The 24553-nt window shown below is 50.5% G+C and overlaps 1 protein-coding gene and 1 non-coding gene across 4 annotated transcripts; both read left to right on the plus strand.

The window, feature by feature from the left end:
• MED24 (mediator complex subunit 24) lies at window positions 1-24508 on the plus strand. 3 transcript variants are annotated; one of them, XM_040640674.1, is made up of 27 exons: window positions 1-53; window positions 435-600; window positions 689-771; window positions 10470-10508; window positions 10857-10930; window positions 11301-11533; window positions 11679-11735; window positions 13190-13301; window positions 13454-13604; window positions 13897-14010; window positions 14556-14603; window positions 15016-15098; window positions 15386-15472; window positions 15910-16021; window positions 16504-16646; window positions 17341-17378; window positions 17818-17900; window positions 18226-18404; window positions 18521-18620; window positions 18939-19114; window positions 20907-21171; window positions 21479-21660; window positions 21845-21935; window positions 22228-22327; window positions 23219-23299; window positions 23639-23787; window positions 23967-24508. In XM_040640674.1, the coding sequence occupies exons 2-27, from the start codon at window positions 471-473 to the stop codon at window positions 24081-24083; spliced, it is 3027 nt and encodes a 1008-aa protein (XP_040496608.1). In that variant the 5' UTR covers window positions 1-53; window positions 435-470; the 3' UTR covers window positions 24084-24508. The 3 variants fall into 3 exon arrangements, with proteins under 3 accessions (XP_040496608.1, XP_040496609.1, XP_008687596.2); XM_040640675.1 differs by having other exon boundaries at window positions 13927-14010; XM_008689374.2 differs by lacking the exon at window positions 11679-11735.
• LOC121105090 lies at window positions 17635-17738 on the plus strand. The gene has a single exon (XR_005837521.1). It is a non-coding gene; the product is annotated as a small nucleolar RNA SNORD124 (small nucleolar RNA).
• Window positions 24509-24553: the final 45 nt, after the last annotated feature.

Raw genomic sequence — 24553 nt, forward strand, 5'->3', positions numbered from 1 at the left:
TCTTTGATAAGTGTCAAGATGGCGATACCTAGGCTCTAGAAGTAGCTTGTACGGTAGGCTTAAAATTGGGGAGGTGGTGGATGAAAAGGAAATAGAGAATTACAGTTTCAAGGGTGGGGACGGTGGAGGAAATGGAGAAAAAAACTCTGGATTTGGGGTGGTAGGGGCTGAGGGACGCGGCCAGAGCTGAGGGCTTAATTAGGCAATCGGGCTAGGCTTAACCCCTTGCCACCCTCTCCAGTTGAAGGAAGGATGATTCAGGAGGAAGGAACCTGACAGAATCCCTTCCTTGTCCTCTTCCCCATTTTTTTCTATCTAATTCCTCCGCCTCCCTTAAATTTTCCTATATCCGTTTCATTCAACTCGGCCCTACTCTGTTCTTTCCTTCAGAATCTCCTCTCCCCTTTTCTTAGCTTAGTTTTTTTCCACCTCAGAGCTGACTGCCACCGGCCCCTTCTCAGAGTGAAATCATGAAGGTAGTGAACTTGAAGCAAGCCATTTTGCAAGCCTGGAAGGAGCGATGGAGTGACTACCAGTGGGCAATCAACATGAAGAAATTCTTTCCCAAAGGAGCCACCTGGGACATTCTCAACCTAGCAGGTCTTGAGTGAGGAAGGAAGGAAGGATGGGAGGGCTAAACCCAGAAAAGTTGTAACCACTCAGTCTTCCTTTGTTATTCCCCTTGCAGAAGCACTCCTGGAGCAAGCCATGATTGGACCTTCCCCCAATCCTCTCATCCTGTCCTACCTGAAGTATGCCATTAGTTCCCAGGTAAACTGCCCCACCTATTCCAGAGAGTGAGGATTTGAAGGTAAAAGACTTGGAGTACAGTTGTCAGCTCACACTTGCTAGGGGAATTTGTTTGAACACAACACTTCTCCGAGCCTCAGTTTTCTTGTGAAAATAATAATACTTCATTGGTTGTGATGAATGTTACATTAACTTAGTCTATCAATAAATATTCATGAATGTGTCAGATCGTGGTGTAGACCCCGGGGATATAGCTGTGAGAAAGACCTGATCCCAGCACACAAGGAATTTAGTGGGTAATAACAGACATGAAAATAAGCAGTCGGTCGCAGGATGGGTTTATGATGTATGTTAAGGCAGTACTAGGGGAGTACATGAGAGAGGCACGGAATTCAGTCTTGAGCAATCAGGGAAGGCTTTCTGGAGAAAGTGATGTTTAAACCAAAACCTTATTGTTAACAGGAGTTAGCCAGGCAAATTGGTGAGAGGGTACAAAGCAGAAAGAAAAGCATATGTAAAGGCTGGGAGGCAAAAATCACATGTTGTTTAGGAACTGAAAATAATTTGTATGGTTAGAGCAGTAGTTTTGGTCTCAGGACATTTTTATGCTCTTAAAAACTATTGAGACTCCCACAAAGCTTTTGTTTATATGTGTTACATCTATCCATATTTACCATTTTAGAAACGAAAACTGAGAAATTTAAAAAATATTTATGAACTTATTTATTTAAAAGTAACAAAAAGTAAAGTCTATTAAACAAAGCCTGTTATATTGCATGTTAATACAAATAACATTTCAATGAAAACCATATTTTCCAAAACAAAAAAGCTAGTGAGGAAAGTGGCATTGTTTTACGTTTTTGCAAATCTCTTTAATGCTTTAATAGAAGACAGCTGAATTCTCATATCTGCTTCTGCATTCAATTGTTGCAGTAGGCTATTTTGGTTGAAGTGTATGAAGAAAATCTGTCCTCACACATCAGAGTTTTAGTTTGAGAAGGGCCGAGAATGTTAATAAGCTTTTCAGATAACTGGATATTCATTGACACACATATTCAACAGGTGATTGGAACTACATCAATGAACTTAAAAAAATTAATTGGTTAATTAATTATTTTTTTAAGTAAGCTCTACACCCAACGTGGGGCTTGAACTCACGACCCTGAGATCAAGAGTCACATGCTCTACCAGCTGAGCCAGCCAGGCGCCCCTCAATGAACTTCTTATACTCTGTTACATTAAAATCCATTGGTCTCTCTCTTGCACTTGAACAGATCTTTTACTCATGCATGATTTTATAATATCATGAATTGGTCATGTGGAAAATATCTGTTACTGAGTTACACAGATATTCCAATTGTTGACACATTTAATTATATGATTCACATGTCATGGAGCCTCTGGGACATTCCACATACTGTTGTGGGAGAATGAGAGTAGAAAAGGCAAATAACATCTTAGCAGTATTTAAAAAAGAGTTTTAACCTCACAGACTCCAGGGGTTCCTGGACCATATTTTGAGAACTGCTGGGCTAGCACTTCAAAAAGGAGACTGGTTTAGAGAGAGATCGGGAGGCCTGTGAGTGATGCTAGAGTTTGGACTTTATTCTAGGGTGACAAGTAATCGTTTAAAGAGTTTTAAGTGGAGGAATGGTGTGGTAGGATTTATGTGTGTGTGTGTGTGTGTGTGTGGAGATATTTAACATGCAATAAAATGTACAGATCTTAAGATGATTTCAGTGAGTTTTAGCAGTTGTATATACCCATGTCACTCACATTCAAAATAAGATACAGAACATTTCTATTCTCCCAGAAAGTTCTCTTGTGCCCCTTTCTAGCCCATCCTCCTATAACCACTAAATGTTTTCTGTCACTGGAGATTAGTCTTGTCTATATTCGGATTTCATAGAAATGGAATCATATAGCAAACACTGTATACTCTGTCTTCTTTTGTGTAACATAAATGTTTTTGAGGGACGTCTGGGTGGTGCAGTCGGTTAAGCATCCGACTCTTGGTGTTGACTAGGTCTGTGCTCTCAGGGTCGTGGGATGGAGCCCCGTGTCAGGCTCTGGGCTCAGTGCAGAGTCTGCCTGGGACTCTCTCTCCCTCTGCCCCTCCCTGCTGTGCTCTCATTCTCTCTTTCTCAAATAAATAAATAGGTCTTTAAAAAAATGAATGGTTTTCAGATTTATCTATGTGCTTGTGTATGTCATCAGTTGATTCTCTGTACATCGCTGAGTAGTATCCCTCAAGTGGCATGTAGTTCTTGCACTTCCTCTTTCCTCTTGGCCTACGTCCGCTTTCCATGTGAACACATGTTCATCTACTTTGTTCTTTTTAACTGCTGCATAATGTTTCATATGTACTGTCATATAGGTTTTTAATTTTTTATCGTTATACTCATTGTTTTCGTGGACTTTTTTTTTTTTTTAAGATTTTATTTATTTATTTGAGAGAGAGAGAGAGAGCATGATCAGGGGGAGGGGCAGAGGGACCAGCAGATTCCCGCTGAGTGGGGAGCCCAACATGGGATTCAATTCCAGGACCCTGAGATCATGACCTGACCCAAAGTCAGTTGTTTAATTGACCGAGCCACCCAGGCGCCCCTCATTGAATGTTCTTATACTTACTTGTCTGCACTTCTGGGAATGTTTCCCTAGTATAGATACCTAGAAATGGAATTGCTAATTTAAAGAATTCCCACATATTCGGGGCGCCTGGGTCGCTCAGTTAGTTACGCATCTGACTCGATTTTGGCCCAGGTCATGATCTCAAGGTTGTGAGGTCGTGCCCGAAATCAGGCTCCGCACTGGGCGTGGAGCCTGCTTAAGATTCTCTCTCCTTGTCCTTCTGCCCCTTCCCCTTCCTCTAAAAAAACGATAAAGAAAGAATTCCCACATACTCAATTGCAATACATCCTGCGAATTGCCCTCCAGAAAGCATGGTATTAGTTTACACCCCCTCCGTGGTGTTTGACAGTGTTTCCCAACACCTTTTGAATGCTCGATAGAATTTTTTAAAATTCCTTTCCAGAAGGCAAAAAATTACATCACATTATAATTTGTACCTCTATAACTGTGATCTTGAGCATTTTTTTATATGTTTATTTGTTCTCTGTATATTTTCTGGGAATTGCTTACGCATATCATTTGCCCGTTTTTCTTTTGGTTTTTTTTTTTTATTGTAAAAGCTTTATTGAGATATAAATCACATACTATACAATTTACCCATTTCAAGTATACAGTTTACTGAATTGTAGTATTTTCAGAGTTGTGCAACCACTCCCACATCAACTGAGAACATTTTCATCACCCCAAGAAAAATTCTTACTAATTTTTAAGTGTCTTAATATAATTGATCTTGTAATCCTTATCTGTTATTTATGTTTGAAATGCTTGGTCACTTTTTTTTAACTTTCTGATTTTCTTTTCTTTTTTTTTAAAAAAGATTTTATTTGTTTGAGAGAGAGAGAGAGCGCGCGTGCACAAGCAGGGGCAGTGGCAGGCAGACGGAGAGGGAAAGCAGGCTCCCCGCTGATCAAGGAGTCTGAGTAGGGGCTGGATCCCAGGACCCTGGGGTTATGACCGAAGCGGAAGGCAGACGCTTAACCCACTGAGCCACCCAGGCGCCCCTGGTGTTATTTTCTTAGCATGCAGACCTTTTTAATGTTTTTGTTGTCAGATTTAACCATTTTTTCCTATATGGCTTTTGTCTTGCTTAAGGGTTTCCCTGCTCCGTGGATCAAAATACGTTCTCCAATTTCTGCCAAAACTTCACTTTTATTTTTTGTATTTATTTTGCTTCATCCATTTAGAATTTATTGCGGTGTGAGGAAGAGATCCAAATTTATTTGTTTTTTCCAAATAGATGGACAGTTGCCTCAGCTGCCTTTATTGAATAGGCCATTCATCCGTATCCTAAATTCTCTTACAGACAAAGGTCTATTTCTTGATATTTTAGTTTAGTTCATTGATACATTTGTCTCTACTTACACTAGTGCTTTACTGTTTTATTACTTTACTTTTATAGTATATTTGGTGTCTGGTTAGGCAAGTCTTCCCTTAGTTGTTTTATTTTTCAAAAATTTCTTGGCTGTTTTCAGGTGTTTTCTTTTCCAAATTTTAGAATCAACTTGTCAGATTCTTTTTTAAAAATCCAATTATATATATATATTTTTAAATATTTTATTTATTTATTTGACAGGGAGAGAGACAGCCAGTGAGAGAGGGAATACAAGCAGGGAGAGTGGGAGAGGAAGAAGCAGGCTCCCAGCAGAGGAGCCTGATGTGGGGCTCGATCCCGTAACACCGGGATCACGCCCTGAGCCGAAGGCAGACACTTAACGACTGAGCCACCCAGGCGCCCCTAAAAATCCAATTATATTTTGATGGAGATTTCCTTGACTTTGTGCATTTGGGGAATTTGTGGATTAATTTTAGAAAGATCACTCTGGGGGCGCCTGGGTGGCGCAGCGGTTGGGCGTCTGCCTTCGGCTCAGGGCGTGATCCCGGCGTTATGGGATCGAGCCCCACATCAGGCTCTTCCACTGGGAGCCTGCTTCTTCCTCTCCCACTCCCCCTGCTTGTGTTCCCTCTCTCGCTGGCTGTCTCTATCTCTGTCAAATAAATAAATAAAATCTTAAAAAAAAAAAAAAAAAAAAAGAAAGATCACTCTGGTGGTAGTTTGAGGAATGAGTTGAAGGCAGGTAAGACAGAAGGCAGGGAGACCATTTAATCAGGCATATATATATATTTTTTTAAAGTTTATTTATTTATTTAAGTAATCTGTGCACCCATCGTGGGGCTCAAACTCATGACCCTGAGATGAAGAGTCACATGCTTTTCTACTGAGCCAGCCTCTCACCCCAGGCTTTTTTCTTTTCTTTTTTTTTTTTTTGCCAAGGATCAGATAGTAAATACTTTCCATTTTCCAGGCCATGTGGTCTCTGTCACCGTTATTCTGTCATTATAGTTTGAAAGCAGATATAGATAGTATATAAGTAAATGGACATGCCTGTGTTCTGATGAAACTTGATTATTTAAAAAAAAAAGATTTTATTTGTTTGAGAGATTGAAAGTGAGCAAGAGAGAGGGAGAGAAGGAGCAGGGGGAGGGGCAGAGGGAGAGGGAGAAGCAGATTCCTTACTAAGCAGGGAGCCCGCTAAGCAGGGAGCCCAATATGGGGCTTGATCCCAGGACCAGGATCATGACCTGAGCTGCCAGATGCTTAACTGACTGAGCCACCCAGGTGCCCTCCGATGAAACTTTATTTACAAAAAAGGTGATGGGTCCAATTTGGCTTGTGAGCCATGGTTTTCCAACCCCTGATTTAGGCTGTTGCAGTGATTCAGGTAAGAGACGATATTAGCATAGGCAGTGGCAGCAGAGAAGAAGACGAATTCCAGAACCGTTCAGGAGGTGGCAAATGTGAGGGTTTGGTGGTTACCAGGATGAGGGGCATGGGCTAGAGAAAGTAATCATGGCTGATGGGATGATAAGGAGACATTGGGAGAAGGGTAGGGCCATTGTTACGGTTGGGGTGCAGCTGAGGGGTGGAGAGGACATTGATTTCGGCCGTTTTTTTTTTTCTTTTAAGATTTATTTATTTATTTGAGAGAGAGAGCAAGCACGGTGGGGAGGGGCAGAGGGAGAGGGAGAGAGAGTTCCAAGGTGACTCCATGCCAAGCGTGGAGCCTGACGCAGGGCTCAATCTCACGATCCTGAGATCATGACCTGAGCCAAAAGCAAGAGTCTGACACTCAACCAACAGCACCACCCAGGTGCCCCTGGCCTTTTTTTTTTTTTTAAATAGTTTTCTTGTGTGTGTGTGTGTGTGTGTGTGTGTGTGTGTGTGTGTGTATACACACACATTTTTTTTTTTTTAAGATTTATTTTAGAGCGAGAGCTAGAGTACTCGCAGGGGGAGGGCCAGAAGGAAGAGAGAGAGAATCTCAAGCAGACTCCCAGCTGAGCACAGAGCCCAGTGTGGGCCTGATCCCACGACCATGAGATCATGACCTCAGCTGAAATCAGGGGTTGGATGCTTGACCAACTGAGCCACCCAGGCGCCCCTGATTTTGGCCTTGTTAAGTAAGGTGCCTGTGTGAGCTATCAAAGAGAAGACACTTGGTAGGCAGTTGAACATATATGTCCGAACTTAGAAGAAGAGGCCTAGACTGGTGCTGTTGATTTCGGAGTTGTCGACTGCGGATGGTAATGGAAGCTGTGGGCATGGACGAGAGTGTCCGGAGAAGGTGGAGAGTAAGCAAAAGAAATGACCCAAGCCAAATCCCCGAGGAGCCAATCATATGTAGGGAACACACGTATGAAAAGGATTCCTCGTAAGAGTGTGAAAAGAAGAGGTCAGTGAGGTGGGAAGAGGAGCAAGAGAGAGTGGTATCGAGCGCAGCCGGGGGAGGAGAGGATGGAAGAATGAGGAAGCATTTCCTGGTGTTGGGTGCTGCTGAGAGGTCCGTGAGATGGGAACTGAGAAGTATCCGTGGGGTTTGACAAGCAGTGTGTTGATGAGCCTACCCAGGAGATTCCTGCAGTGGTAAGGACACAAGTGATTGGGGTGGGTTGAATTGTGAACGGAAGGTGGGGAGGTAGAGACAACGAGCGCACAGAAGGCATGTCTGTGAGAGCAAGAGAGAGAGCGTGGTGGTTCATTGGAAATGGGGGGGGGTCTGCGGGAAGTTCTCTTAAAGATAGAAGATCTCGAGATGTGTAAACACTGATGGGAAGGCAAGGGGGAGAGCAAGGCTGAAGTAACAGAGGGAGAGAACTAAATGTATATGCAGGAGCTTCTGTGCTTGCAAAGTGCTATGCAAAATTAGTCACTGCTTCTCCCTTCAGAGTCAAGAGGCTCTTCGGTCCAGTGCTTGCACATAGAGGGCACTTAGGAGTAGTTGGGGGTGTTGAATATCAAGAGAGAGGAGAGGAGAGAGCAGCCGCAGGTCAGTCGGGCTAGCCAGGTGTGCAGTGGGCCACATAGAGGGGCTCCAGCCTCCGGGGCTGGTGGTAGCTTAGAACTCCTGTGTTGATAGATATATTAAGAGTGAAATAGGTTAAATCCTGCCGTGAAAAACAGTTCAAACGGTTCGCCATGTGGAAAGTATTTTTAGGTCTCAAGAGTAGCAGTGCTTTATTGATACTGTTAGCAAAGACTTACTGGACGGAATTCTGAATTTGGAGATCAGAAATACATTAGAACATACAGCATCCCTCAGAACAGACAGAATTGGGGTGGGGGGTTCTGTTCTGGTAGTTTGGGGTCAGTTTCAGTGGGAACATCCAGCTCCCCCTTCAGGTTGGTATCCAGCAAGGTTCAGCTCTCTGCCAAGCTCTTGCTATGGGGACATCAGTTATAAATAAACAAACCCTCGCCTGGAACGTTATGGTCATCCTGCCCAGGCAGGCTCCCAACTTTCTGATCACCATCAGACACCAGCTATGGCTTCACAGAACATCTTGCCGAGCGTGGCGCTAAACACTAATTGCGTATTTAAGTCCTCTGTGTGTTTTGCTCTTGTTTATTCAAGAATACTAGTTAAAGGTGTCTGAACAGAGAGCACTCTGTTCACATGATGGAGAAATTATACACAGAAGACATTGCCATGCATGTAAAATTCACCATACTAAGGCCATTGAGGCTGACTGTGCTTTCTCCTGAAATCTTTGGAAATCTTTGTTCCTCTAAGGAAGACAACCCACGAGTCTGGTGATTATCCTGACAGTTTCTATCATTGTATTCTACTTTTTTATTTTGGTGTATTTTGCCACTGATGTTGAGTATATAAATGTAACTACTTTCTAAGCTATTACTCATATTTTATCAGCATGCTGTATTTATTTTTTAAAAATATGACAACTTAAGAGACTTTCCATAGGTTTTAATTTCATTCAGGACACCTTATTTCTTTTGAACTACATCTCCAATCTTATGGTGGTGATGAATATGTTTTACTAATAGAGATTTATTTTTAAAGTTCCATTTTTTCAGAATGCTAGTTCCGAGAATTCATCAATCCAAAGCAGTAAAGACTTACCAAGGACCTACTACGTGCTAGGCCCAGGCTAGGTTCTAGAGAAATAGATATAAATTCACCACTATTTCTTCTCCCAGGGAGCTCACAGTTCAGGTAGGATTTCCCTTAGTCAAATAAGCTTGAAAAGTATTGCTTACTATGTCTCCATTTATCTTAGATGTTTTCATTGTACACACGCATATTATGATTTAGAGATACCCTAGAGTAAAGAAAACTCTATATTTATTCTGTGGTTTCTCAAATTCATATCACACAGAAGCTGTGTGTGTGTGTGTGTGTGTGTGTGTGTTTGTGTGTGTGTAAAATTTCTTAACATCTTGGGGAATCTTTAGAATAACATCATGCAATAGAAATTGCTACAATAACAGAAATGCTCTGTGTCTGTGCTGCCCGATACAGTAGCTGTTGAGCACCTGCGGTGTGGCTAGTCTGACGAAGGAACTGAATTTTATTTTTTATTTTTTTATTTTTTTTTTTGACATTAGGAAGCTTTTATTGAGACAAAGCAAACAGTGGGCTAAAAATACTAAAGCATGAAGGCAGGCTGAGGAAACCAATCTGATTTCTTTTTCCTCGATGGCAGCCCAAATGACAAACTAAAGACACTCCAAGATTACTATTTATACTTAAGGCAATTTAAAAAACGAGGTCTTAACCAAAAAGCCTGTACCTGGCATTCGAAAAAATACTTATATTTTTTGGATGGACTAAAAGAGCTAAATTGGCTATGAAAAATCTGTACAGCAGGGACCTGTTTTCAGCAGGTTAAGCCTATATACAAGTAAGAATCTCTTACTCTTGTAACATTGTCCTGTTTTAAGAGAAAATGTTTAACTCCCATGCCCTGCAGAGGGAAGGAACTGAATTTTAAATTTTATTTAATTTAAATTTAAACAGCCACATGTGGCTAATGGCTTCCCTATGGAACAGTGCAACCTTGGAAGCTACTTCGAGAAATGCTGATCCAGGGTGTGTCTTTCCTTACTCATTCTACAGACATTCTCAGCAAGTTCGTGGTGGTCACTGAGTAAAAGCATCCTTGTCCTCAAGGAGCTCCTAGTTTGATGGGGGCAGCAGGCACCCACTGTATTGTGAGGGGTATAAGGCGATTACTTGGAGCACATGGGGAAGAATTTCGGCTTTGGGTGGGAGGTTGGGGTTGGTCAGAGAAGGTGTCCTGGAGAAGTCCTAGAGAGTAAGTCCTAGAGAATCAGTGAGAGTGTATAATGAAATTCCCTACCTATTTCAGGGGGCAGCTGCTACCTGTTCATTGCAGGGAATGTTTGTTCGTCTCCATTTCTTGTCCAAATAAAAGTACTCTTTATAGAACTTGTAGGAGTAGAACAACATAACCTCATTCCTGGCCGTTCGTCTGCCGAGTAGCAGTATTTGAACCTTGTATATGGTGGACAGTGAGTGGCATGTGAACATGGAACTCGGCACCTTTGAATGCCCGCCTTCATCTTCTCAGTGGGCGTGTGCTGATGATGTCATTTACGGTGATTCCGATAGGAGCAGGAATGGNGACAATGCCTCTCTTTTAATGGGCTGAGGAAGGCCTTTTGAAAGGGTTGAGGTTTTTGGAGAGCTGCAGAACCTTTAAGTGTCAGTATTCGATCCTGTCAGCTGTGCGACACTAGTCTGAACTCTCTCTTTCTTCTTTCCCTCCAGATGGTGTCCTACTCCTCTGTCCTCACAGCAATCAGTAAGGTATGACCATAGCCACTCACGAGCTAGGTGGAGGGCAGGGGGGCAGAGAGTTGGTAGTTGCAGATGGGACCCCACCTCCTTGCCTGCTCTGATCGTGCGAACTCTGAGGCTGGACAGGCAGCACGTGATGCCTCTAGCTGGCATTGCTGCGTTCTGTTGGAGGGAGGGGGATCCCGGGAAGTAGGGGCTGGCAATGAGGAGCCAGTTTCCAATGTTGAAAGAATGCCGAGTCTGAAACCTGAGGTCGGAGGAAAGATGAGCAGGCGTCCTGACTATGCCATCGGCCTCATGTGGGAGACCAGAGGTCGACTGGGATGTTCCGTAGCATTGTCACTGTTCTTTCCACAGTTTGATGACTTTTCCCGGGACTTGTGTGTCCAGGCTTTGCTGGACATCATGGACATGTTTTGTGACCGACTGAGGTAATGGCGGAGCTCCTAACCTGGCAGCATTATCTTAGCATAAGGGAGAAGCTCCTAGCCCACAGACTGACACCAGCTCAGTGGGTTCCTGCGCTTCTTCCCACTTGCTCATCTGCACCCACCCACCCCCATCCTCTTCTTCATCCCCTAGGACAAAAGGCTTTTTCTCTTTGGAGTGGCTTTTTTGAAATCTTGTCCGGTGGAAGCTGATCGGGCTGTCTTCCCTAGGACTTTGCTGTCTTCCCTAGGACTTTGCTAGCTTCCCAGCTCTCTTCCCTAGTAGGGGCGTGCCAGGCACTCTGGGGAACATTGGTGTGGGTCATATTTCAGCCTTTGGAGCCAAGACAGATTTTGCATCCTTTCCTGGTAGCTGTCACGGCAAAGCCGAGGAGTGCATCGGGCTGTGCCGGGCCCTTCTCAGCGCCCTCCACTGGCTACTGCGCTGTACTGCAGCCTCTGCAGAGCGGCTGCGGGAGGGGCTGGAGGCCGGCACTCCAGCCGCTGGGGAGAAGCAGCTTGCCATGTGCCTGCTGCGCCTCGAGAAGACCCTCAGCAGCACCAAGAACCGCGCCCTGCTCCACATCGCCAAACTAGAGGAGGCCTGTATGTCCCCCTGGTTCCCCTGAGCCCCACCTGCCACTGTTCCCATAGTCGGTTCTTTAATTCAGAGGGGAGAGGCAGGATGCCATCCCACTTCTTTCCAGGAGGATCTGAAATCATCCCACTTCCTTTTTTTTCTCCCCATAAGCATTGCATACATCCCAGGGACTTGGGCAGGGTGGCACCCGAGCCAATCAACCAACAGGTATTTACTGAGCATTATTGTATGCCCAGCACTGTGCCAAGTGCTGGGGGAGGGGGGTGGGGGGCTACGAAAGGAGCATGTGGCAGGGTCCCTGCTCTCAACAAGCATACATGCTAGTGGGGAGCAAGACCAGTATGTAATATACATGGAAGAAATTAGAGGACGAGAGAAGCACACCATCCATCCTTGTGTTTGTCTCCACACTCCTCATCTGAAAGCACATGACTCTTGTGTTTGAGTGTTGCCTGACACGTCCCTTTAAACATGGTACCTGTCTGCTGTCAGGCCTGTTGGATCATGCATCCCTTGACTCAAGTGCAGATGTGAAATATTGGAACCCTCCAGAGCCTGAGAGGAGACAGATCACCCGGTGGGAGGGGAGACTCTGGTGTTTCTGGATGTGGGGCCCAAGGCCACGGTCTTGTAGTGGCTTGAGACCGCCCAAGGATCTCTTATTCTGTAGTAACAAGAATGCTAGAATGGGTCACACCCAGGTCTTCAGGACCTGTTTGGAGAATTTATTATTAGGATTAGTGTATTAGTTACTTCCCAAAGTATGTTTTATTGCCTGTCAAAAGTCCAGATAAATGACCCCTCTGTAAAAATGGGCTATGTTGACAGCGTCTTACCTATCTCAAGCCCCTGACAAATGTTTAGTGGCTTGAAAAGTAAATGGATATTTAACTTAATTTTAATGGATCTCAGGTCTTGTCTTTTTGTTTCTTCCCCATGCCACATGGAGGTTAACGGCTAGTTGGTGCCAGTATTCATTATTTGACCCTCTGGAGTTGTAACTAGGATAAGTGACTCATAATTAAGTGCAAAATAATGCAGTATAAACCATGAGTTCAAGCATTTAGGAGGAGAGGTCAGTGGGTTGGACCAGTTGGGTGAGTTGTTGAAGGATCCGGGCTTGAACAAAGGCTTGAGGAGAGTGAGTTTGAGAGGTGGCGATGAATGAGCCAAGCGGGGGCGCCTGCAGAGGGGGTGGGTGGTGAGAGCAGAGGCCTCGGCAGGGCGAGGCAGGGGTGAGCCCAGGAGGCTGGTTAGGAATCTAGCTTGACAGCCGTAAAGACTGGTGGCCACTTGCAAGGCTGACCACTCCTGATGCGATTTGTGGCCGCCTCCCCGTTCCAGCCACTGGACTCCACCCTGCTGTGCCTCTCTCTGCCACTGCCTGTGTTGGGCCGCACCTGGGCTCTGAAGTCGGCTACGTGCATCCCCTAGAAGGCAGGCCTCTGGGGATAGTTTCTAGGGCCTTCACTGTTAGTGCTCACCCCCCTTCTAGAAACAGTGCATGCTGCCCTCAGGCCCCTGGCCTCCATGTCATCCTCAGGGGAAGCCTTCATATGTGGTTTTGAGGACCCAGGGGAGCCAAAGCTGAGGAGCTCAGGGCCAGTGTCTTCCTCTCCTCTGTTTCCCATCGTGTGTCTGCATTTCCTCTTCTCCACCAGCCTCCTGGACTGCCATTGAGCATTCTCTCTTGAAGCTTGGGGAGACCGTGGCCAGTCTCAGCAACCCCCAGCTCCGGAGCCAGGCTGAGCAGTGTGGCACGCTCATCAGGAGGTACAGGGCTCCCAGGCTGATGGGGGTGGTGGGAGAGAGGAAAGGCTCTGCGTGTGGCTGGGGAGTTGTGGCCCCTGGCCTCCGCCCCTCTGCTCTCACCTGCCCTCCACTTCCTGGCGCCCCACACTGTGCCCCGCGTCTGTTCCCTTCAGCATCCCCACAATGCTGGCTGTGCACTCGGAGCAGCTGCACAAGACCGGCTACCCCACAGTCCACGCGGTGGTCCTGCTCGAGGGCACCATGAACCTGACAGGCGAGACACAGCCCCTGGTGGAACAGTTGATGATGGTGAAGCGCATGCAGGTGGGGGGCCCAGAGTGGCCGCTCTGTCCACATGGCGGCCTGGCCACGTGGGGCAGTGGGGAGGATTCTTCTGGTACTTCTTGGGAGAAAGGGGGATTCTCCTGATTCGTGGTGGAAAGTGGATCCCTGTCATGCAGGGTGGTGCCATTTCACGTGACATCCCTGCTTCTCACCTGTCCTGCACCGTCTCTGAGCTCGCCCGACCGCCCCCGCCTTCCCCCCACCCTGGGGCCTTCAAAAGATGCAGGGGGATGGGCACCCTTTTAGGCTTCACTCTCCGATCATCCCACAGCATATTCCCACCCCACTTTTTGTCCTGGAGATCTGGAAAGCTTGCTTCGTGGGGCTTATCGAGTCTCCCGAGGGTACGGAGGAGCTCAAGTGGACAGCTTTCACCTTCCTCAAGGTACCTGGGACATGGGAGCAACAGAGCACCCGGTCTAGCAGTGGTTCTCAAGAAAAGCAGTGACACCCAGGATCTTTGTCCCGCATTTCTCCCCACCGGCATTGTCCGCAGCCTGCCAGGTCCCCCAGCGCAAGTTCCCATCGAGTCTTTTCTCTGAAAGTCCCGGGGCTATATTTAGCCGACTTGGCAGGCGCCTGCCATCTCTTAGCACACAGGTGCCGTTTAGCTCAGTCATCAGCCAGATTGGCGCAGGGCAGTTATGGGAGCCGGGGAAGTGGCCCTGGTCCTCGAATCAGGGTTCCTTTGGCTTATGGCGATTCCTTGTGGAGCCAGCAGAAGTGAGGGGTCCCTGTGTCCTGTAGGCATCGGGCACCGGACACTTGGATGCCTGTCAGCTTTCTAATCTGGCCCTGAGAGTGCTTTCGTTTCCAGGGTGGGAGGGTTCCTGTCTCTCTGCTCGGAGCAGGGAGATGGAGGGGATGCCTTCAGTTCTGGGTGAAAGAAGAAAGTGATCTTCCTGTTTCTCCTCTTGCCTCACTCTCTAGATCCCACAGGTTTTGGTGAAGTTAAAGAAATACTGTCATGGGGACAAGGTAATTTGGAGAAATGACATTGGAGGGGTGCATGGGAGTTGGCGAATCCTTGTTTCCACAAGGGCGAGGGAGACACAGGGGCAGGGGAAGGGTCAGCCTTGCGTCCTTGCATCTGGGTGCAGGCTGGAAATGTGAGCGCACCTGAACATCCGTGTGCGTCCACGCTTGCACACCTGTTCTCCGGATAGAGGCGGCCAGGCCACGCAGGACGTGAGGTGGCCCAAGGTGACCAGGGCCAGTGTAGAGCACTGGTCCTCTACACTCCTCCCCGTCATGTCCCTGGAAGCCAGTGGTGGGTGTGAGAGGCTTGTCGGGGTATATATCCGGTGGGGTGTCCTTGTGAGCCTGCGTCACAAGCTATGGGAGGAGTGGAGGGCCTAGAAGCCAGAGGGCAGCTCCTGGTTCTTTGTAGGACTTCACCGAGGACGTCAGCTGTGCTTTCGAGTTCCTGCTGAAGCTCACACCCTTGCTGGACAAAGCTGACCAGCGCTGCAAGTACGAACTGCCCCGCTCGCCCTCGCTCTACTCGAAGGTGTTCTGGGCTCTTGCCCTGCTCCTCTGTGCTAGACAGACCTCAGGGGCCTGTCACCTGGTTCGTTCCCCTTGGCAGGGGGCAGGAGGCAGTAGCCCTGTCATTGCCGAGTGCCCAAGCCCGTCTACCATCCCTCAGGCACTCAAAACATTCTTCATCCTGAAGGAGGGACCAGGCAGGGGCCTATTGTTCCCACCCCCCAATAATCCCTGCCGTGTGCCCAGGCCGCTCATTATCTTTTCCCTCACAGCTGTGACTGTACAAAATTCCTACTCCAAGAATGTAGCAAGCAGGGGCTTCTGTCCGAAGCCAGTGTGACCAACCTCATGGCCAAGCGGTAAGCGTGAGCTCCCTTGGGCTGGCCGAGGGGCCGCTTGCCCTCCTTCCCTCATGTCTGGTCTGGACCCCTGGGTGCCCTCTCCCCACCCGTCCAGGTGCCTGGGGCCATGCCTGGGGTTACCAGGAACCGCAGACACCAGGGTTCTGCACCCGTAGGTGCTGCACTTGAATTCCCGCCCTCCTCTGTGAGCCAAGTAAAAATGCTAAATCTTCCTTTAATCTCAAGTGGACTTTCAAAATCGAGGTAACGATCAGTGAGAAACTGGAGCAATAGTGACTGTGGCTATGCTTTCATAAACGTCACCCCAACCCGAGAGGTTCTCCTGTGCTCCCCACCTTCCCTGGGCCTCTGCTTCTGGGGCCGGACTAGGGAGCACAGCGGGAACTAATCTCTATTTCTTTTCCCTTCTCTTGGCGAATGGCTTCTGGCCACAGCGCAGCGGACCGGGAGCACGCCCCGCAGCTGAAATCAGGAGAAAACGCCAACATCCAGCCCAATCCTGGGCTGATCCTTCGGGCGGAGCCCACTGTCACAAACATCCTCAAGGTGAGCGTGCCCTTCCCTTGCCTCCAGCGCCATCTCTTCCTCTTTTCCACTTTTGCCTCTACTTCCAGGTAAATAAACCGAGGCCGTAGAGCTCTCTGTCTTCTGGCTCTTATAAGTAGTTCCTTTGGAAGTAGAGAAACAGGCAAGGCAGGGAAGCTGCCATTGAAAACTCACATTTGTTGAGCGTTACTTGGAAGGCAGGCACTGAGGTAGGGGCTTTCACCTGCTCCCGCAGAAGCAGGGGAGAATCTCACCCCCCGCCCCCCGCCATGATCGCAGTTTAGTTGAGAGGGATGGATCAGAGAGCAAGGATAGATTTTGGGAATGTTTTTCCAGATGGGAGTCAGAAAAATATAGATTGAATTGTAGGTTGTGGTATGCCATTTAATGGGGACATGTGGAGAGGGAAGCTGCGGTTAGGCTGTATCTGAGGGGGGGTCTTCAGTTGTTCTTCAGGACTTGATTTCCTGTTGTGTTCCCAGACGATGGATGCAGACCACTCCAAGTCCCCAGAGGGCCTGCTAGGAGTCCTGGGCCACATGCTGTCCGGGAAGAGTCTGGATCTGCTGCTGGCCGCTGCTGCTGCCACTGGGAAGCTTAAATCCTTCGCCCGGAAATTCATCAAGTAAGGAAGGCTGAGCCCCTGTCCAGGACCGGGGAGGCAGGTCTGAAGGAGGAGGTAGCAGAAGAGGGGCAAGGCACTGGGGTCTGGGTCTCCCTGGAGACGCCCAGGGCAAGCCAGATCGTCCCAGTTGGAGAAGCTGGGGGAGGGGTCAGGTTTCTGGACGTCCAGCGCTCATGACGTGGATCTGTTTGATGAGATGGGAGGCATCGAATGGCGGATGTGGGGGGATTTGGGTTCGTCCAGTTGTCAGTAAGGGGCTCTCAAACACTGTTGACTTTTTTGGTTGACCTGGAATTTGATATATAGAACTTTGTTCCATCCAGTGAGCCATTCTCTGGGCCTTGGAAATCATTTTTTTAAAGATTTTATTTATTTATTTGTCAGAGAGAGAGAGAGAGCTCAAGCAGGGGGAGCAACAGGCAGAGGGAGAAGCAGGCTCCCCGCTGAGCAAGAAGCCTGATGTGGGACTTGATCCGAGGATCCTGAGATCATGACCCAAGCCAAAGGCAGACGCTTTCCAGGCATCCCTGTCTTGGAAATCTTTTAAAAATAGAAAGCATTGTCTCCTGTGTAGCGGTAGTGTTCATTTTAAGTTTAACCCCTAATTCAGACTCTAGTGACTGCCTTTTTGGACAAGTGTAGCCCCCTGACCCCTTGCCCTGCTTGCTGTGACCTGTCTCCATTCCTCCCCCAGTTTGAATGAATTCACGACACACGGCAATGAAGAACTCGGTAGGTCAGCTCTGTGCACCCGTAGACCCAGCACTGCGGGCAGGATGGTGGAGGGAGAGAACAGGGGAGGGCAGAGGGCCTGTTGCTTCTCCTGGGGAGGCTGTTTTCTCCCCTGAGCAATGACTGACTGAAGCTTTTGGGGAGCCTTGAAAGGGGAATGCTAGGAAAAGGATTCTTCCAAAACCACCTCTGTCTCTTACCGTCGCCCTTTATGATTTGGTTGGGTACTGGGAAGAAGGAGGGTATGAGGAGTCTTAGATCCCACGGAAGGAATGATGTTCCAGTTGAGACTCAAGAAAAGGATTCTGAGCCTTAGAGCTTTGAAGCAGCCAGTTGGTCACTGACCTTCCTTGAGGCAAATCCTGATCCCATCCCGATTCAGAGCAAGGGCTCTGGGCCCTGTTCAGGGCTGTGGGGTCAGCCTCCTTGTTTTCCGTAGCCAAAGCAGCCTCCGTTCGCGCCTTGCTCTTCGACATCTCCTTCCTCATGTTATGCCACGTGGCCCAGACCTATGGCTCAGAGGTGAGTGAGAGGAGAGCAGTCAGGATTAGGGGCACCGGCATTAGGGACGGGGAGAAGGGGAAAGAAATGACCAGTGGACTCCTAAGCCAGTTAGTTCTGCTAGTTGCAGAACGCATGTGCCCCCACCCCTGGCCAGTGCATAGATGCCCCCTGGGTCACATCCGAATCCTTCAGTGCCACATCCACACTCACCACTAAGTGGCAGCATAGCCCCCGTCTTTCTCCCTTTGACCACTTCGTCTTTAGTCTTCAGGCTGGAAAGAAGCAGTGGGGTGGGAAACTGAGGCACAGGGCACTGGCTGCTGACACTCCCTTCCTTTCCTAGGTGATTCTGTCTGAGTCGAGCACAGGAGCACAGGTGCCCTTCTTTGAGACGTGGATGCAGACTTGCATGCCCGAGGAGGGCAAAATCCTGAACCCTGACCACCCCTGCTTCTGGCCTGACTCCACCAAAGTGGAGTCCTTGGTGGCCTTGCTCAACAACTCCTCGGAGATGAAGCTGGTGTCAGTGGCCGTGTGTCCGCTCCAAGGGTGGCGGTGGGGGCAGACCAAGACCCTCTGTCTCAGCCCATCCCACACTCCCCCCTGGTGATTTTTCTCCTATCCCCACCCCCTCGTAGGCAGATGAAGTGGCATGAAGCCTGTCTCAGCATTTCAGCAGCCATCTTGGAGATCCTCAATGCCTGGGAGAATGGGGTCCTGGCCTTCGAGTCCATCCAGGTAGCCCCGCCTTTCCAGCAGCCTTCTCTCTTCCCTGAGACACAGAGCCAGTGTTTGCTAGCTCGTTACGCTTTCTAAGAAGGAGAAGACCCTTAAATCCAGGAGCTCAGGCTCGGTTGTTGATCTTCCTTGTAATCATAGGCTTAGCCCCTCCCTCCCACCCAGGTGACTTTGGGCAAAGCATATTTGGGGTGGAAAGAGGTATGGGATGTGGTCCAGGATGCCACCTGCTAAACTTAGCTGCCCATGGAGGCCGGGGAAAGTGATGGGCAGGGAGGGGGAGATAGTAGCCTCAGTCACCCTCTCCCCTCCCCCCAGAAAATCACAGATAACATCAAGGGGAAGGTGTGCAGTCTGGCGGTGTGTGCGGTGGCTTGGCTTGTGGCCCATGTGCGGATGCTGGGGCTGGATGAGCGTGAGAAGTCCCTGCAGATGATCCGCCAGCTGGCTGGGCCGCTGTATAGTGAGAACACTCTGCAGTTCTACAATGAGAGGTCAGTAACCCACCCCCTCCCTTCTGGAACGCTGTCGGCCTGTTGTGAGAAGGCAGCGCCTCCAGTAACCTGTATCCCCCTTTTCTCTTAACGTTTCCCAGACATGCTGCTCGCTCACTCACTCACATTCTTATTTACGTGTTCACGCACTGACTCAGCAACATGGAGTGTCTGTCTCTGTGCCAGGAATGTTTAGGACCCAGCACCTGCTGTGTCCCAGAAACACAGACCCCGAATTGCTCTGATGCCTGTCTTCAAAGAGCTCAAGTTCTGGAGAACTAGCTCACCAGAAGATCAGAGTGGTTGTCTCAGCTGTGGCACGCTCTAGGCACGGAGCCCATCCGTAGAACTCTGAACCTTGGGCCTTCCCACCCTTGTCATCCTCCCACCTGCCTCTCTCTCTCTCGGGACATTTTGCTGCCTTGACTTCTCAGAGACTTGGAGGACCTCCCTGGCGACTTCATCTGTGTTGAGTTCAGTGGTGTCGGTTCACTCCCCCATCCACTAACTTTCTTTTTTAAATTGTGGTAAAAAAGACATAGCATTTACTGTCTTAACTGTTTCTAAGTATATAGCTCAGCGGTGTGAGGTATTCCCGTGGTTGTGAAACAGATCTCCAGAACCTTTTCATCTTGTAAATCTGAGGCTTCATACCCATTAAGTAACAACTCACCCCTTTTTCCCTCCCTCAGCTTCTGGTAACCGCGATTCTACTTTGTTTCTGTGAGTTTGACTCCTTTAGGTAGCCCGCGTAAGTGGACATACAGCGTTTGTCCCTGTGCCTGGCGTGTCTCACTCAGCATGACGTTCCCAAGGGTCATCCACGGCGTAGCCTGTGTCGGATTTCCCTTCAGAATCATATTCCATTGTGTGCATGCGCCATGTTTTGTTTATCCGGTCATCGGTTGATGGACACTTGGGTAGTTTCTGCCTCTTGGCTGCTGTGAATAGCACTGCCAGGCAGTGAGCATGCACGACCAGTGAGCTGGGAGAGAAGGCTCCCCGGCAAGGTGCCCCAGAGGGCCGAAGTGGGAACATCGTCCCAAGACGTGGTCGGAGAGGGTCTGTGAGGTTGTGACCTTTTTCCTCGCTTCCTTCTCTCTTCTTCCCTCACGTCCTTCCGCCCACAAGTACCGGAGGGTTTGCTCTGACAGAATCCATGCTAAGCACCCTGACTCCTCCCTGGGTGAGGAATGGTGGGAATCTGTGGGTGCATCATGCAGGTGGACAGAGTGGCGCTGAAAGTCTCCGCGGCTTTCCCAGAGCCACCCAGCGTGCCAGGAACAGTGAGCACTCACACCCGGGTCTGAGTGCTAACTCAGTCAAAGACTGTTCGGGAGAAAATTCCTGGATATACGCTTCTGTTTGCCCAGCTACCCAAGGCCGGGAAGAGTCTTGTGGTGCAGCCCTTGGGCCCCTGTCCTGGAAGTAACAGTTTACTTTGGGAGGAGGCCAGGGCTGGGCGGGGACCCCCCCCCCCAGCACTCAGCCCAGAGGGAAGTGATTATATTTATTTACGTCCAGGGATTGGCAGGGCTAGGTCTGGGGGATGGGGGAAGTTGGAGACGGCCTTAGGCTTTGTGCCCAGCAGGTGAGCGGCCTGCCAGAAGCAGGACTGGTGGGGTCAGGTCTGCTAGGGGGTTGTGACTTCCTCTTGTGTCCTCCCTCAGCCTAGAATGGGGTTAATTCCCCAGGAAGATTTCCGTAACCCAAGTCCTGGGAAAAGTCTAGCCTGGATGTTTGCTCCACTCTTGCCTGAACCTGAACGTCAGGTGCTCTCCCCGTCCCCCAGGGTGGTGATCATGAGCTCGATCCTGGAGCACATGTGCGCTGACGTGCTGCAGCAGACAGCCACCCAGATCAAGTTCCCGTCCACGGGCGTGGACACCATGCCCTACTGGAACCTGCTGCCCCCCAAGCGACCCATCAAGGAGGTGCTAACGGACATGTTTGCCAAGGTGCTGGAGAAGGGATGGGTGGACAGCCGCTCCATCCACATCTTCGACACCCTGCTGCACATGGGCGGCGTCTACTGGTTCTGCAACAACCTGGTTAAGGTACCTGGGGTGCGGTGGGGGGGCAGACCCGCAGCCAGATCAAGGCTGGGGGAGCAGGTGTCCTCAGACTCAGGGAGACAGCAGAGAAAAGACCAGGTAGGACCAAAGTCCTGCACGCAGCCTGGTCAGCAGGACTTGGTCTCGGGGTCCCTGGGCTCTGGGGGGAGCCACCTCCTCAGGGAGCGGTGGCCAGACGCTGATGCCGAGTGAGGGCTGGAGCTGCACCTGGGGCTGCCCCGTGGGCCCGCCCAGGGAACCCCGTGTCGGGAGTCCACAGCCCCTAAACGTGCCTGCGCTGCGCACGCAGGAGCTGTTGAAGGAGACGCGGAAGGAGCACACGCTGCGGGCGGTGGAGCTGCTCTACTCCATCTTCTGTCTGGACATGCAGCAAGTGACTCTGGTCCTGCTGGGCCACATCCTGCCGGGGCTGCTCACCGATTCCTCTAAGTGGCACAGCCTCATGGACCCCCCCGGCACCGCTCTCGCCAAGTAGGGTTCTCTCAGAGCCTCGGGTCCCCACAGCGCGGTGCCGGGTGCCGCTCGCTGACCGAGGGCCGCGCGGGGAGGCCGGGCTGTGGGGGAAGCCCTGTCAGCTGGGGCCCAGTCAGCGCCGGCCCAGAACCTTCTCCGGGGCCCTCTGACTTGACCCTCTCTTCCTGGAACCCTTTGCCAGGCTAGCCGTCTGGTGTGCCCTGAGTTCCTATTCCTCCCATAAGGGACAGGCGTCTTCCCGCCAAAAGAAGAGACACCGTGAAGACATCGAGGTAGGGGAGCCCTCCGTTCACTCGTTCTTGTGCTCAGCAGGCATTTACTGAGCCTTTTGGGCGAAGAGGCACCTTCCCAGGCACAGGCCGTGGCCCAGCGTCTGCAGGGTGACTGTGCGAGGGGGTCTCTCACTGGGGCTGTGCGAGGCTGAGGGCAGCTGGCCGCGCGGGGCTGCCGGCAGAGACGTGTGGGAGCCGACTGCCTCACTCCTGTGTGAGCTCCAGCGCTCTTCCCTGGTAACGGGAAATTCGGGGGCCCGGGGTGGCTAACAGTGACCCTCTCGTCCTCCAGGATTACATCAGTCTCTTCCCCTTGGATGACATGCAGCCCTCAAAGCTGATGCGACTGCTGAGCTCCAACGAGGAGGACGCCAACATCCTCTCAAGTCCCAGTGAGCGTGCAGACTGGGCTGGGCGGTTCCTCCTTCCCTGGGAACTCACTCCCGCCTGGGAAAGCTGCTCCGCGTAGAACCTAGCCGCCGGCATCTTTGCTGGTCGGAGGGCGTGTGGTGGGAGTTTGTCCCGTTCTGCCCCCCACTGCTGCTCTGTTTTCTGCCTGCGGAGAGACCAGAGGTTGCTGGGGATCCCTCTCAAAAGAAAGGCTCTTCTGTCCAGACCCCAGCCCATCCCCAGACACACCACAGTCCCTTCCGTACCCTTTACTCACCACAAGTGAGTTCACTACCCTGGGCACAGTCTGTGCCATTGACTCACCAGCTCTGGCCTTCCTACCCCTGAATCAGGCCCCGAGGCCTGGGATGCTGCTGCTCCCCACTCTTCCTGCCTGAAGAGCACCCCTCCCCCTCAGGCTCCCCTTGATGTTATTACCTCTCCCTGCCAAGGGCTTCTTCCGTGGCATTTAATTTTTCCTGTTTCCAGAAATTTCTTTTGAGTCTAGAAGTTTCTCTAAGGCCTTTTAGGCATTAGGGCACCAACTGTGCAGTTGAATAGAGGAAAGATGCTACGTCTGCCACCCATAAACCTTACGACCTTGGGCTGGTTACTCAGCAAATCTGAGTCTCAGTTTCTTTGTCTGTGAAGTGGGGGTGTGAGGCTTATGTGGCCTGATCTGTGTGTAGCCTGCAGATTGGCACCTGGCAGTGCTCACCAAATGTTCTCTCTTACCTCCCTGAGATCTCTGTATTCAGGGACCCTTTGTGACTCTGGATCCAGGACCTTCCTGGGCAGACCCTCCACGCTTGATGGGTGAGGGCGTCCCCTGGGCAGGGGGGTTTTGAGGGTAGGGGGCCTTTGCCTCAGGTTCCGTCTGCTTGGCCCCACAGCTGACCGCTCCATGAGCAGCTCCCTGTCAGCCTCCCAGCTGCACACGGTTAACATGAGAGACCCGCTGAACCGAGTCCTGGGTGAGTCCTCCCACTGCCCTCCAGCCAGGGTTGGGGGGTGGGAGGGCTGAGGCCTTGCCAGCTGGAGGGGGGCCTCTTGGTGCCCCTTCACCCCTGTTAGTGTCCCCATCTCGCTTCTCCATCTTCCCAGCCGCTGGCCCTCCTGTCCCCCCAGGTCCCCATTCAGTTCCTCTCCCCCCTGGCTTACTTCCCTTTCACACTTCGTCTTTTTGACACACACCCCCCTCGGGGGGCACTCTGAGCACTAATTTCTTTTTGCTTTTCGATGCCACCACCTCCCAGCCTAACGGCTTCTCAGACCCTTCTCTTGGAGTGCTCACTGTCCCCCATTCCACACAGCCAACCTGTTCCTGCTCATTTCCTCCATCCTGGGCTCGCGGACCGCCGGCCCGCACACGCAGTTTGTGCAGTGGTTCATGGAGGAGTGTGTGGACTGCCTGGAGCAGGGCAGCCGAGGCAGCATCCTGCAGTTCATGCCCTTTACCACCGTGAGTGCTTCGCCCCCGGGCGTGGCAGTCCCCACTTCTCGCTCAGGTGGGGGCAGCCAGTCTTAGCAGAGCATGGGGTTCAGGGACAGCCCTCAGAGTAGGAGGGCCTCCTTCCTCCCGGGACGTGGCAGCCACTACCGGGCAGCCCCAGCGAGCAGCTGTCTGTCTGTCTGTGGCAGGTGTCAGAACTGGTGAAGGTGTCAGCCATGTCCAGCCCCAAGGTGGTTCTGGCCATCACGGACCTTAGCCTGTCCCTGGGCCGCCAGGTGGCTGCCAAGGCCATTGCTGCGCTCTGACAGGCTTGGAGTGGCCGCAGGGGCCGTCTGGGGGACCGCAGCCCCAGGCGCCTCCGAAGGGAACAGTGAGGAAAGATGAGACATCATTGCTCATATCCACGTGATGTAAGAGCCCTATGTCATTTCCAGATCATTCCCCTATCCTGACATCTGACCTCTAAGACGTCTCCCAATTTCTTTCATAATTTCCTCTGCCCGCTGCCAGCACCTAAAGAGTGTGTGCGGCCTGGCTCGTAGCCCGGGGCCCTCCGCATGGGCCCTCTCATGGGCCCTCACGCCCTACAGCTCTGCCTCGCCCGCCTCCCCCTCCAGCAGTAGGTGTACCTCTGGGAACGTTGCAGGTGCAGAGTGTGTATATTTATATTTTTGTAACACGTGAGGGAAGTTCCCCTCAGCTCATTTGTAAATAAAGATCTTTGTGGGTCCCCGTGAGTCCAAGTGGTGTCAGTGCCCGAGTCCCTCGGAGGCAG

Source organism: Ursus maritimus, unplaced genomic scaffold, assembly GCF_017311325.1.
Source record: "Ursus maritimus isolate PB19 unplaced genomic scaffold, ASM1731132v1 scaffold_24, whole genome shotgun sequence".
NCBI classification, from domain to species: domain Eukaryota; kingdom Metazoa; phylum Chordata; class Mammalia; order Carnivora; family Ursidae; genus Ursus; species Ursus maritimus.

What these genes read in the sequence shown, in the direction of transcription:
- MED24 (XM_040640674.1), top strand. Translation starts at nt 471, where the DNA reads ATGAAGGTAGTGAACTTGAAGCAAGCCATTTTGCAAGCCTGGAAGGAG. An exon ending in AGTATGCCATTAGTTCCCAG is followed by an intron (nt 772 to 10,469) that starts GTAAACTGCCCC and finishes CTTTCCCTCCAG; the next exon opens with ATGGTGTCCTACTCCTCTGT. An exon ending in ACACGGCAATGAAGAACTCG is followed by an intron (nt 17,379 to 17,817) that starts GTAGGTCAGCTC and finishes TGTTTTCCGTAG; the next exon opens with CCAAAGCAGCCTCCGTTCGC.